Source organism: Pteropus vampyrus, unplaced genomic scaffold (genome assembly GCF_000151845.1).
Source record: "Pteropus vampyrus isolate Shadow unplaced genomic scaffold, Pvam_2.0 Scaffold197, whole genome shotgun sequence".
NCBI classification, from domain to species: domain Eukaryota; kingdom Metazoa; phylum Chordata; class Mammalia; order Chiroptera; family Pteropodidae; genus Pteropus; species Pteropus vampyrus.
In genome coordinates, this window is record NW_011888978.1 from 945,148 (window position 1) to 957,495 (window position 12,348).

At 59.7% G+C, this 12,348-nt stretch overlaps 2 protein-coding genes across 7 annotated transcripts in view; both read right to left on the bottom strand.

The window, feature by feature from the left end:
• The window catches only part of GJC2 (gap junction protein gamma 2), a 1,465-nt gene extending 594 nt beyond the window's left edge, over positions 1–871 (bottom strand). Inside the window, exon 1 of the mRNA XM_011372011.2 lies at positions 8–871. Coding sequence (XP_011370313.1) covers positions 8–871 — 864 coding nt within the window. The remainder of the gene's footprint in view (positions 1–7) is intronic.
• An 8,164-nt stretch (positions 872–9,035) lies between these two features.
• Positions 9,036–12,348, bottom strand: part of GUK1 (guanylate kinase 1) — an 8,010-nt gene continuing 4,697 nt past the window's right edge. For all 6 annotated transcript variants that reach the window (XM_011371928.2, XM_023537743.1, XM_011371931.2 and 3 more), the window contains 7 exons: positions 11,744–11,857; positions 11,468–11,509; positions 10,789–10,885; positions 9,905–10,043; positions 9,629–9,713; positions 9,391–9,476; positions 9,036–9,265 (listed from right to left, as the gene is read on the bottom strand). In XM_011371928.2, the coding sequence (XP_011370230.1) occupies positions 9,230–9,265; positions 9,391–9,476; positions 9,629–9,713; positions 9,905–10,043; positions 10,789–10,885; positions 11,468–11,509; positions 11,744–11,857 (599 nt within the window). In that variant the 3' untranslated portion in view covers positions 9,036–9,229. The remainder of the gene's footprint in view (positions 9,266–9,390; positions 9,477–9,628; positions 9,714–9,904; positions 10,044–10,788; positions 10,886–11,467; positions 11,510–11,743; positions 11,858–12,348) is intronic.

Genomic DNA, 12,348 nt, shown 5'->3' on the forward strand with positions numbered 1-12,348 from the left:
CCTGAGCGCTGCCCAAGCCCAGGTGCGCCATCTCGCAGAGGTTGAGCAGCAGACAGAGGCAACTGACCACATACATGACCAGCAGGAAGACCGTCTTCTCGGTGGGCCGCGACACGAAGCAGTCGACCACGTGTGGGCAGGGCTGACGGCTGCACGGAAAGAAGGGCGGCACCTCAAAGCCGTACAGCAGGTACTGACCCACCAGAAAGGCCACCTCGAAGGCGGCCCGCGCCACCAGCTGGGCCACGTACACGCGCATCAGGCCTTCCCGCTGGATGCGCCGCCGCCCATCATGCGGCCCATTGGGGCCCGGAGTCCCCACCACCTTGCCGTCCCCACTGGAGCCCTTGGCCACACCCGCGTCCTCGGCTTCATTCTCCCCTCCCAGGCCCTCTGTTGCCCCCTGCTCCTCGTCCTCCTCGCCCAGGCCCAGCATGGGCTCCTCCTCGCCCAGGTTGGCGGACTCCGGCCAGCTGGGGTGGGACGGCGGAGGCATTGGTAGGGGCGCGCGGGGCCCAGGGCAACGGCGTGGGGCGCGCTGGCGCTCTTCCTGCGCAGCACGGGCTAGGCGGTGCACAGCGTAGCCGAGGTACATGACGGAAGGCGTGGAGATGACCACTATCTGGAAGACCCAGAAGCGCACATGGGACAGGGGCGCGAAGGCATCGTAGCAGACATTGTCGCAGCCCGGCTGCCGCGTGTTGCACGTGAACTTGGTCTGCTCGTCAGAGTAGATGGACTCTCCTCCCACGGCCGTGAGCACAATGCGGAAGACCACCAGCACCGTGAGCCACACCTTGCCCACGAACGTGGAGTGGTGGTGGATCTCCTCCAGCAGCCGCGTCAGGAAGCTCCAGCTCATGTTGGTCATAGGGGCGGGGGGGGCGGGACCTGTAGGCCACAGCAGAGCTTAACCCAGGGTGAGGGGGAGAGTAGAGGAGGCCGATACTGGCCACACTGAGCTCAACCCAAAGCCAGGAAGGCTCCTGTGGCAGAGGTAGTGGCACCTGGAGCCGGGGCCCTAGAAAGGAACTGTCTTCAGCTGAAGGGACAGCCCCTTCAGGAACACAGCTCCCACTCTGAGTTCTGACCTTGGTGCATACAGGGAGAGGTGGGGCCAGGGCAGGAGAAGGACAGATCCCAGGAGGATGGATGACAGGCTGCCTTGCTCCAGCTGAGCACCCAACCCCAGCAGCCCCCAAACCTGACCTCAGGTCCTGGTGGCCTGGAATGGAGCCAGCCCCTACTGCCTTCCCCTAGAACCCTTCCCAAGGAAAGCCTGGCCCCGGTGCAAGCTGAACCCCTCTCCCACCTCTGGGAACCCACCCTAAGCCCTGAGAGCCACAGGGGGTCAACTGGGTGAGCCAACTTTGCAGCTGAGGGGTAAACAGGCCAGCTCCAGTGAGAATCTGGGGGCTGCATGGCTTCAGGCCTCATGCACACATGCTCTCACCCCACTCAGCCCCCAGGAGCACCCAAGTCCCTGGAGAGGGTCTCATGGAGTCCTGTTCCCAGCCTGGGAGTGTACTCCAGCCTTCCCAGTCCCCAGCTCCTCAACCAGTCCAGTTCCTCATCGGCCCCCATTCCTAAGGGCCTATGGGTCCCCACCAGTGCACTGCTCTCCCCTCCACACCCTGCACAGGGGCTCTGATCCCTCCCTCTCTATAAAGGACCCCCAGGCTCTTTCGTTCCCCTCACTCTGGTCCAGCTGCACCAGGAGCTGCCACCCAACCTTCTGGGCTGCTTTTCTCCTTCATGGGCACCCTCGTGTCTTCTGCAGTCACAGCTGAGAAATCCCAGCTGGGGGGCAGGGTGAGGCCAGGGGGACTGTCAGCAAGGCACAGTCACCAAAAGGCACCTGTGACACTCAGAGATAGCCACAGGCCACTCGCCACATCTCAGACCAATGCCCTTTCCAGACCAACTGATCACTATGTGCCCCTGTGCCCAGGAGAAGGGGCTCTGCAGGCAGAGCTACACAATACCAGCCCCCTGCACCTCCAGGGAGGGGCTGTACCTCCCAACACTCACCCTCCTTCCACCACAGTCAAGCCCAGTACCTGCACCTGGATAGTTTGGGGCAGGAGACCCCTGAGTGCCAGACTCTCTGGTCCCCTCCCTCCTGGACTGGGCCTGGGAGGCAGTGTGGGCAGGTATGGGATGGAGCAGCAGAGACAGGCAGGGCTCCAGGCCCTCTTTATGCAGCTGGGGCCTCACCCCTGGGTGGGGGGAGGAAGAGGGGGCAGCGGGGGTTCCTGGGGAAGTGACCTCACTTCCTCACATCTGTGTGCATGACCCATCTCAGCTACACATGTGTGAGGCAAACAGATGCACACCCACACATTCACTCAGACATATGTGCATATAGGTATGCAAACAGACATGCACACCCACGTGTGTGCACATGTATAAACAGATATACTCATGTACATGCAGTTACCTCACATGTGCACTCAGACACATGCATGCTGGTATACAATGCACTCACAGACACATGCATACTCCTGCACACCTATAAATGCTCATGTACACAGTCACCGCACACACATGCACTCAGACACGTGTACACAGACATGCACACTCACATGTGCACATACACTTGTGCACACAGACACATGCACACTCCTGCACACCTATAAATGCTCATGTACACAGTCACCACATACACATGCAAACACTCAGGCACATGTGTACACAGACATGCACACATGTGCACATACACTTGTGCACGCACAGACACAGATACTGACTGGCACAGGCCCAGCCCTCCAGGGCCACCACCTTCACTGTCGCAGTAGGGACTTGTAACCTGGGTGCGGGTCCACATGCTGTGTACATGTATGTGTAGGGCCTGTCACACATGCACAGTCCCACATCACAGGAGACTGAGGCCCACGCCCCTCCTGCAGGAACCTAGGAAGTGTATGGCAGAGCAGGCCCCACTTCTTCCTTCTTTCCCAAGATGTTGGGGGTTAGTCTCAGGGTTTAGGCAGACCAGCCCCTAATTCCCAGGCGGCATTGCTCCCCACCCTGGGAGATATGATGGATTCTCTTGACATCACCTCTGTAGCTCCCACAGGTAGGCCCCTGCCCTGGGGATAAGGGACAGTGCTCTGCCCTGAGAGGCTTGTGCAGGTACAGTCAGGGCCCCAGAGAACAGACTTGCGGGGAAGAGGGCAGATGAGAGTGGCCCTGTGAGTAGTCAGCTGAGGGGTCATCCTGGGCAGCAAGATGGGGGAGGGAGCAAACCTCCTCTCTCCCTTCCCCAGTGACATGGAGGAGCTTGGGCAGCCTCACGGCAGGGCAGAGGCTCTGGCTCTTCAGATGGGTGCAGGTCCATTATGCAGCACCTGTCACGCATACATAGTTGGGGTGTGGTTACTCCATGGTCAAGGAGCTGGCCCTGATTACCTCTGGCCTGGAAGACCCCTGCCCTGGTCTCAGTGCCATGGAGGGGGCTGCCCAAATCCACACCTTCTGCCGGCACTGCCTCCTGACCTGGCACATAGGCACTGGCAGGCACTGAAAATTCCAGAGGACCAGTCCCAAATACCTCCCTCCAGAATGGCTTCCAACACAGATGGGCCTATCTGGGTGGCTCTCTGCCCCGCACTCTTTGGGCTGTCAGCTTGGATGCACCCGCAGGGGCCTGTGTTGTCGCTCTGCAGATGCCTGAGGAAGCCCATGGACCAACCTCTGTGGTCACCCTGCCTGTGGAGTAAAATGCCAAACACCCCTGTAGCCCCATTCTGCTCCGCATGGGCCAAGCCGTCTTGCCATGGCCTCGGCTTCATGCTTCACGTGCTGACCCCACACGCATGCACAGCCCTCCCCCCCACCCCTACACACACCTCTGCCGGTGCACTGGACTGAACTGGGGGAGTGGGAGGGCCCTGGCATGGGCCACAGGTATGTGAGAGGCAGGGCTGGAGTGTGCCATGTAGTCAAGAGTTAGCGTTGGAGACAGGGGTCTGAACCTGTGTTTGTCTTAACACAGGCACAGATGGTTTCCTAGAGAATGTCACAGATATATACATGCATACACACAGCTCTGTACTCCCTCGCCTGTCAGCTGAAAGGACCTAAATCAAAAACACCCCATAGCACTGAACACACCTCCATCCCACTCCCCACTTAAGGAACCAGGGCTCAGAAGACCGGCTGATTCCAGGGCAGGGAGTTTGGGGGGAAAAGAAATCCCTCTGGATCATTGGGTGGTGGCTGAGGTTAAGGAAGTTGCTAATGTGCACACACACACATACACACTGATGGGGCATGTCAAAGCAATGCAGGAGCTCACCGAAGGAGCGCCCTGTATCCAAGCCTGGCCAATTTGGGCAATAGAATAAATAAAGTAGTAATATGGATTGAGTTTTAGATTATCACCAAGGTTTAAAATAAATGAGTTCTCACTCATTTATTTGATATAAATGATTCAATAACTAAATAGGGAAAGGAAAATTCTAAAAGGTGTTTGCAAGCACTGCGCCTTCCAGGAGGGGAGCCCAACTCTCCATTCCTCGGGGGCAGCTGCCCAGAGAGCCCCTTACAGAGCATGCAGCAAAAGAGAGAAGAGTGGGATCTGCAAATGTCATTTCAGCTCAAGGCCAGGTCCCACCCACAGTGAAAAGCCAGGTTGAGAGTATGGGCCTTGTTATGATGTGAAAAGGTACTGCCCCTGCCATCTTTCCCTCAAACCTCAGCCCTGACCATTGACCAAGCCAAGGGCCTCAGCCCAAGGGGTTTGAGGGGCCCCTGAAGCGGGGAACTGCACGTGGGGCCCTGTGGGGTTGGGGAGCACCAAGGGCAGCGAAGATCATGGGAAAATTCAGGAATCTGTAGGAAGTGTGGGCTGTAGTTTTGACAGCACATCCTTATTGATGCAGTGATTGTGACAAGTGCGCCACAGGGTAATGGGCATGGGGATCACATGGGAACTCTCCCTGGTCTCCACAATTTCCCTGTACACAAGAGTTGGAAAGAAAAACCTTAATTAAAATAGTTCCTGCTCCATCTCTTGAAGGGTCCTCTCCCTGTCTTTCCCACCTGCCAGGCATCTATTTGTCTGGTGGCTGCAAGCACTGAGTAGGGACTTTGGTAACCTGTCCTGGGCTGGCAGGGGGCAGGTGGGAGAACAGGCTGACCCTTTTGCTGTCAGTGCTACTGGGAGGCTGTGGCCATCAGGGGCTCAGCTGGGCCTATGGCGGGTGGGGGTGGGGTTGCTGACCCTTCAGGGATCCAGTCCCAGGGGGTTTGCAGAGACTTTTGTTTACAGAGAATCTCCCTCAAGCTATGTGTCAGAGCGTGGGTAGGCGAAGGCCACTCAGGGATCCAGGGTGAGGTTTGGCCGGAAAGAACCTGGGAGGGGCACGCCTGGCAGTGGTCAGCAAGGATGTGGGGTTGGGGGAAGGAGGATGACTGCTGGGCCAGTAATGGGCACAAACAGGGGCACCCCATGATAGCTGGTCACCTCCACAAAGAGCCTAGAGGGAGGCACCTGACAGGGAGGAAGGTGACAGGCAGACACCATGGCTCCAGTGGGTGTCAGGAGGACCCACTGTGGGAAGAACTGGCCTGCCACCCCCATCCAGGGCTAGAGGAGTAGTCTCTGCCAGGGTGGGCAGCTGGGCTCTCCCTGATTCAAGCCACCCCTCCCCCCAAGTTCTGAACAAAGGCTGAGGAGGCAGGCAGGGCTGAGGGCCAGGGCCGGCCCAGCGCCATCAAGCAGTGCAGCAGACCGGGGGTTGGCCATCAATTTCCTTTCCATCCCTGGCCCGACTTCCTCCCAGTGGCTCAGGGCCATGGGCAGAACTTCCTCCACTGAGATGGGGTTGTGGGTAGGGCTGCAGTGCTCAGTTGGCCATAGTGCCTGGGGATCTTGCCCTGGGAACCTTTGGTCACTGGAACTGAGTCTCAGGCAGCTTCTTTTAGTCCCTGAGGACGCAGGGCCCCTGCATGCGCCTGGCACTGGCAGCCCTCGTCTACTTGTGAGCACCCACAAGGACCCCACAGCAGCTCCATCCTGCTAGGCTGAGGCTTTAGTTGGGGTGCAGGACCTGCCTCACCTGCCTGCTGAGGGGCCCTAGGGGATCAGGCCTCATGCAGGCTTGGTACTGCATGCTCATCTCCCCACCCAACCTTAGCACTAGCCCCAGGTCTCTCCCTTGTCAGCTCTGTGGTGGTCCCATGGGTTCTATCCTCATCCCTCCCCAGGACACTGGCCCCCCAGACTGGATGCCCCAGTCATGTTTCACCTGGACTCCTCAGCTGCCTAAGACCCAAACCCCAGGCCTGCGGACCCTCTGCTACATCAACTGCACCTGCAGCTCCTGCGTAGATCACAGCCTCCCTGCCCCCAGCAGCTTAAGGAGGGTCACATGCCCCACAGGGTTGGGTCCCAGGGAGCCCGGGCTCTTGGTCAAAGCTCTCATCCTCACAGGGTCCTCAGGGCTGGCCTTGCCCACATCTGGACTCTGATTTGCAGGTGTGCACACTCACATGCACTCACACTCCTTTCTGGGAAGCACTCACTCACAGCGTGTTCAGCAAATGCAGGGGGTGAACAGACTTCTGAGCTCTGGGGAGGATGGCTGTACCTGAGGTGCAAATAGCTGGGCTCCAGGGGACCCCCAGGGACCCCTCTCCACTGTGGCTGGAACCCTGAAACCAGGAAGCTAGGGGCATTCCTCCCCAAAGGGTGAAGGAACAATAGGGTCGGGCCTGGGGAGTGAGTCATCGTGGCACAGTCCAAACAGCTCAAGCAGCCATGCTGGTGCTGCTTCCAGGCCTCTCCAGGCACTGTGGGCCCAGGGCAGGACATGGAGCCCCACCCCTGCAGGGTGCCCATACTCTCTAGCTCTCCTTAATCCCACCCTACCCCCATCCCCATCTTGTAAACTGCCTTGGGTAAAGCCACCAGAGCCAGCACTGTTTCTCAGCAGGCAGTATGGCATCACTCCTTCTTTCAGTCTCCCCACCCATCACATCCATCTGCTCCCCCTACAGCCCAGTGCACCATACGCCTCGGGCAGGCACAGCCCTCACCAGTGCAGCAGCCCTGGTCACTCTTGGATGTGCCAGTGCCCCTTTGCCTTGCTGGCCACTTGCAGGGCCCCCTGCCTACTTCCATTCCTCATCCTTGTCCCCCCCCCCAGACAAGTCACTCACCATGTCTGTGGCATATTGGGGGGCCCTCCTGGAGGACAAGGGTCTATTCTGCTCTCTGCTGGCCCTGGGGGCGAGACCTGAGGATCTGGGACCCAGCAGGTACTTGTGAGGTCTTAAGGACTGGAAGCCCCAGGTCACGCCGAGGCTGGCTGAAGCTGGGTCAGCAGTGCAGAGGAAAGGCAGGTGGGCCCACTCTGGTTCATCTGCCGTGTATAGAGGTGGGGCTCTGAAATTCCCCCTAGGCCTAAATGGCCCAAGGCCCCAGCCTCTGGACACACTGTAGCTGCCTGACTAATGTGGGCTGGACAGTCTTGCACAGCCTGAGGGGCCCTAGCTGCTGGGGGAGGTGCTGGGCACATACTCCTTCCTTCCCTGCTCACCAGCTGGCCTGAACAGTCCCAATAGCTCTACATTCCCCTACTTTCAGGTCTCATTGTCCTAGAAGACTCTGCAGGTCAGGACCTGTTTAAGAGACGGTAGGTCTGCGACAGACCCCTAGAATGGAGGGACACCCAGCCAGACCCAGCACCTGTCATCTCCTGGGGCTAGATTTCAGGAGAAGCCAGCCCGGCCCGAGAACCTGGCCTAAAGGGAAGGGTAACACTGCTCTGCTCCAAAGGGCAGCCCACACCTGGTTTCCCAGATAGCAGCCTACCTTTCTCAAGTCAGAAAATGCAAGTTCTTCTGAGCCCTTCCACCTGCCGGCTGGTAAGACACTGGCCTCCAAGGGTGTCTACCCAGCAGAGTCCAGGGCCTGACCCAGGGCCACCTCTCACTACCAAGCACAATATAGAGGGAGGGCCTTCAAGGGCCCCATTGTTCCCCTCAAGGCCCAGCGTCTGAATCCTCAATTGTCCATGGGGCTGTACAGGGCCAAGAAAGGGAAGGGGCCTCCCCCAGGCTGCACAGTGGGCTGGGAGGCAGCCCAGCCCTGTCTCACCTGCCCTAAGGCCTGGGAGCACTGCCCAGTGCCTTTGCCCACTGTCCCGCACCCAGGCCCAGCTCCCGCCAGGCCTCATCTCTGAATCTGGGCTTTTGGATGATGCCCAGTCTCTCCAACTATTTCCATCTGGGCTACCTGCCGTCTCTGGGTCTTCATCCACTATGTGTCTTGGTCCCATCACAGGAGTGTGGCCTGGGCATGGACCACCACACCACAGCCCACCACAGCTGCTCTGGCCCAAATGAGCAGTACGGTAGGTGCCTTCTCAGATTCTAGGATCCTGAAACCACAAGAGGCCCCGGGTGTCCTTCCTGCGTTGGCCTCTCCCAGACCATTGGGCCAGCTAGACTCTTGGCTGTGCATAAGGCTGGGAGCATATGGCACATACAGGCCCCAATGATGCAGGGGTCTAGTCCCTGAAGTCTCACCCTACTCCCAGGTCAATAGCATCTGTCCCTTGGGTACCCCTTGTCTGGATCAGGGACCATGAGGAATGGCTAAAGCAGGATGAGAGCCCAGGGCCTCCTCTCCTCAGCCTCAAGCTACCTTGATGAGACAGTTATGAGGCATATGCTCCCCAGGAGCCCTGCCCATTCTTGGGGGTGGAGGGAGCCCACCCACCAGGAAGTAGCCCAGCCCTGGGGGACCCCCAATGAAGGCAGCCCCAGCTGGTCCCCTGACATGGAGTTGGAGTGTGGGGAAGCTGGGGACCCTGGTGTCCTTGGTGGGGATTAGGCGAGGGGAGCATGGGAATAGGATGCAGCTAGGGGGCAGCCTCATTAGCCAGCAGCTCAGAGCAGTAGACTAGAATGGGACCTGATGCTCTCTGCCTTCCTGGGGCTGGCTGTTGAGGGGTGGGACTGTCAGGAGGGTCGGGGTCCAGCATGGAGGGTGCCGGGCCTGAGAGGCCATCCACGGGCTCAAGGACACTCTAACCAGCAGTTCTTTATTAGGACACCGGCCCAGCTCCCACAGGAGAGGGCGACTGAGTAGGGGGCACCCAGAAATGGGCATGGGTGGAGGGAGCGAGCTAGGCAGGTAGAGCCACCTCTCATAAACACCCTGGCCACCAGGGGGAATGCAGGGCCCTATCCAGGGAGGACACAGCTAGCAGCCTCCTCAGGAGAGGCCAGTCCCTTGAGCCTTCTTGATTTCCTGCAGGAAAGAAAAATAGAGGGGCTTGTCTAGGGCCTGGGCCACATGTCCCATCCCAGGCTCTTTTCCTAGGAGAGACAGAAGTCTAGCCGCCCCCCCACCCCAGCCCACCTCAGAGAGCCCACCTCAGAGAGTGCCTCCTTCAGGGTCCAGTAGGCCTTGTCCAGGCTGTCGTTGACGATGACCAGGTCAAACAAGCCGGGCTCTTTGCCTGGGGGTGAGTGGGGCACAGGGCCAGTGGAGGCTCAGTGAGGGGTGGGGGAACTATGGGTGACAGCTCCTGCCCCTGCCCCTACTTTCTCCCTCCAATGAGTGAGTCAGTCTGCCACGAGGGACAGTGGGGGACACTGGCTAGGCACTCACTGCTTTCCATGTCTACCCGGGCAGCGGCCAGGCGCTTGGCCAGGCTCTCCTCTGTCTCTGTGTTGCGCTGTCGCAGACGCTGTTCCTGAGGAGCATGTGAGGGTCAGAGCCCGCAGAGCAGCCATGGAAGAGCAGCCCCAGCCTGGCTGGTGCTGGCCCCGGCCCCGGCCCCACCCCTGCCCAGGCTCCAGGCCCCCACCAGGACTTCGAGGGAGGGCGGCTGCACGAAGCGGCCCCGGCCCCGGCCCCACCCCTGCCCAGGCTCCAGGCCCCCACCAGGACTTCGAGGGAGGGCGGCTGCACGAAGATGTAGATGGGCTGCAGGTCGGTCTTCTTAATGTTGCGCACGCCCTGGAGGTCCACGTCTAGCACGCAGATGCGGTTCATGGCCTGCACAGCGCGAACCGCCGCTTTGCTGGGGGTGGCCAGAGGGGAGGGGCGGCCACTCAGCCCGGGCTCCTCAGGCCTTAGTAACCCCACCTTCGGCCCTGGGCTCCTGCTTTCCCCACTCCCTTGCTCTGGGCCCTGCAAAGGCCCACCCTGATCCCATCTGTGCCCCTTTACGGAAGCACTCCCCCAGCAACTCTTGTACTCAGGCCCTCTGCTGGGCTGGGGGTCACAGTGAGAAGGGGCAGGAGGGCCCTGGCTGTCACTGCTGGGCCCAGGGATCCTGGCTCCTGCAGCTCCAGCGCCCCATTTCAGGGGCTTGCTTGGCTGCCCTTCCCAGCTGCACCTGGGGTAGAATGTGATGGTCCCGTGGGGGGCTTGGGAACAGGCTGCACACAGCAAGCCTTGGCCAGCCTATACAATGACACTGCTCTGGGTGTGGGGGTGGGGTGAGGGGTACAGCTACTGCTAGGCCTGGGACCCTCCCAGGAGGCCCCAGTGGTTGGAAGGGAGGGGAGGGGGGCCTCAGTGTAGCCTGTAGACCTCTGAGATCCAGGTCCCCTGGGTCCTCATTGCATACCAGCCCATGGAGTGGCCCCCTGTTCCCACAGTGGCCTGGCCAGAGCCCTGGCTGCCGCTCCATCTCAACCCTTAGAGGGGCTGGGTCCCTCATTTCGACAGCCCAAAGAGCGAAGCCCCTGTCCCAGCTGCCCATTCTACATCCCCAGGAGGCTGGAAGGAAGGTGGGAGGGAGGGTCCTGAGCTCTGCTCACCTGGTCCCATATAGGTTCCCAGAGAACTCAGCATGTTCAATAAAGTCCCCGGCAGCAATGTCCCGCTGCATCACCTCCCTGGTCACAAAGTAGTAATCTGCAAGGAGCAGAAGCTGTCAAGGCTGCCCATACCCAGACCACCAGGGTCCATGGGACCACACAGAACCAGCTTCTGTCCTGGGCCTGTCTGCCCATCTGTCCATCTGCAGTGAGAGCTATTCTGGCTACTGGGCAGGGAGAGATGTCTGAGGAGACAGACATACAGACACCTCTTCTTACACTGTCCTCACCAAGGGGGGCCTGGAGACTGCAGGATTCCACAGGGGAGGTTGGGGGAACTTTGATGCCCTGTCTCAGATAGGCACAAATGCCCTATTAAGGTTACAGAGAATGCTTGTGATGTCAGAAAGCCCTAAATGCTGTGCATGGCTGTGACTTTATCAACAGGCCGTGCGGAGAACAGTGCACACGCTGGGAGCAGTACCCCACAGATGCCTGGTGCTCGGATCAGGGTCCCCACCTGCATCTCACATGGACATCTGGTGCCAGCACTTGCCCATCCACCCACCCTGGAGGAGAATCCCCATCAGATGGGGAGACTGAGGCCTCATCAATACCCCAACAGGCAGGGGGCAGCTCCAGGCCGGTACTGGGGCACCAAGAGGCAGGGCCAGCTCACCTTTGCCGTTCTCCTCTCCAGGCCGCGGGTCCCTCGTGGTGTCTAGGAACAAGCACCTGTGACTCACCTAGGATATCTAGAGCCCTCACATCCCATCCCCAGGGCCTCTCCAAAGGGCCAAGCTTAGCCTGTGTGTGGGGGCTGTGGGAGGCTCCAGGGGTTTAGCAGCATAGGCATGCCCCCTGTGTGTGAAGGGGGGCTCCTGGGTAGGCACATCCCCATGTGTGTGGGGGCTTCAGGGGGATTGGCAGGGCCCCCAATCCCCTAGAGCCTCACGGGACACGCTGAATCCGAAGATGCTGCTGTGCTCTTGCAGGAGTCTCTTGAGCAGGGTGCTCTTTCCAGCCCCTGATGGTCCACTCAAGACGACGGGCCTTGGTCCTGACATCCCTGTGGGCGAGTGGGGGCACATATCAGCAGGCCTGAGGGACTCCAGTGGGTGGGGTGACTGCAGTCACACATACCCCAACTTTCCCCAGGAATCAGACGGAACTGAAGACTGTACTCAAATCTTGGCTGCACCTCCCCGAGGAGTGGGCTACTCAGTACCACAAACACATGGCCTCTCCAGGTGTCTATTCTGACCCCACCTGGGGAGCCTGGACTTCTGCTCCTGGGAGGAGCATGTCTGGGTCCCCACCCCTGCGTCTCCTGGCACTATGCCCTAGAGGCAGCCATGGTCAAGGTCAGTGGAACCCAAGCCCTATTCCAGGAACCTTCATCAGGAAGCGAGGGGCCAATCCCGAGGGACAACAGCTTCCTGACCTCCCTCCCCCAACCTTTGATACTTGCTGGGAAGCCAGCAGGAGGGCAGCAGTGGCCTCCTCTCAGCCCCACAGCAAGAGACGTAGATGCCTGCCCCAGGTGAGAATGGGAGGAGA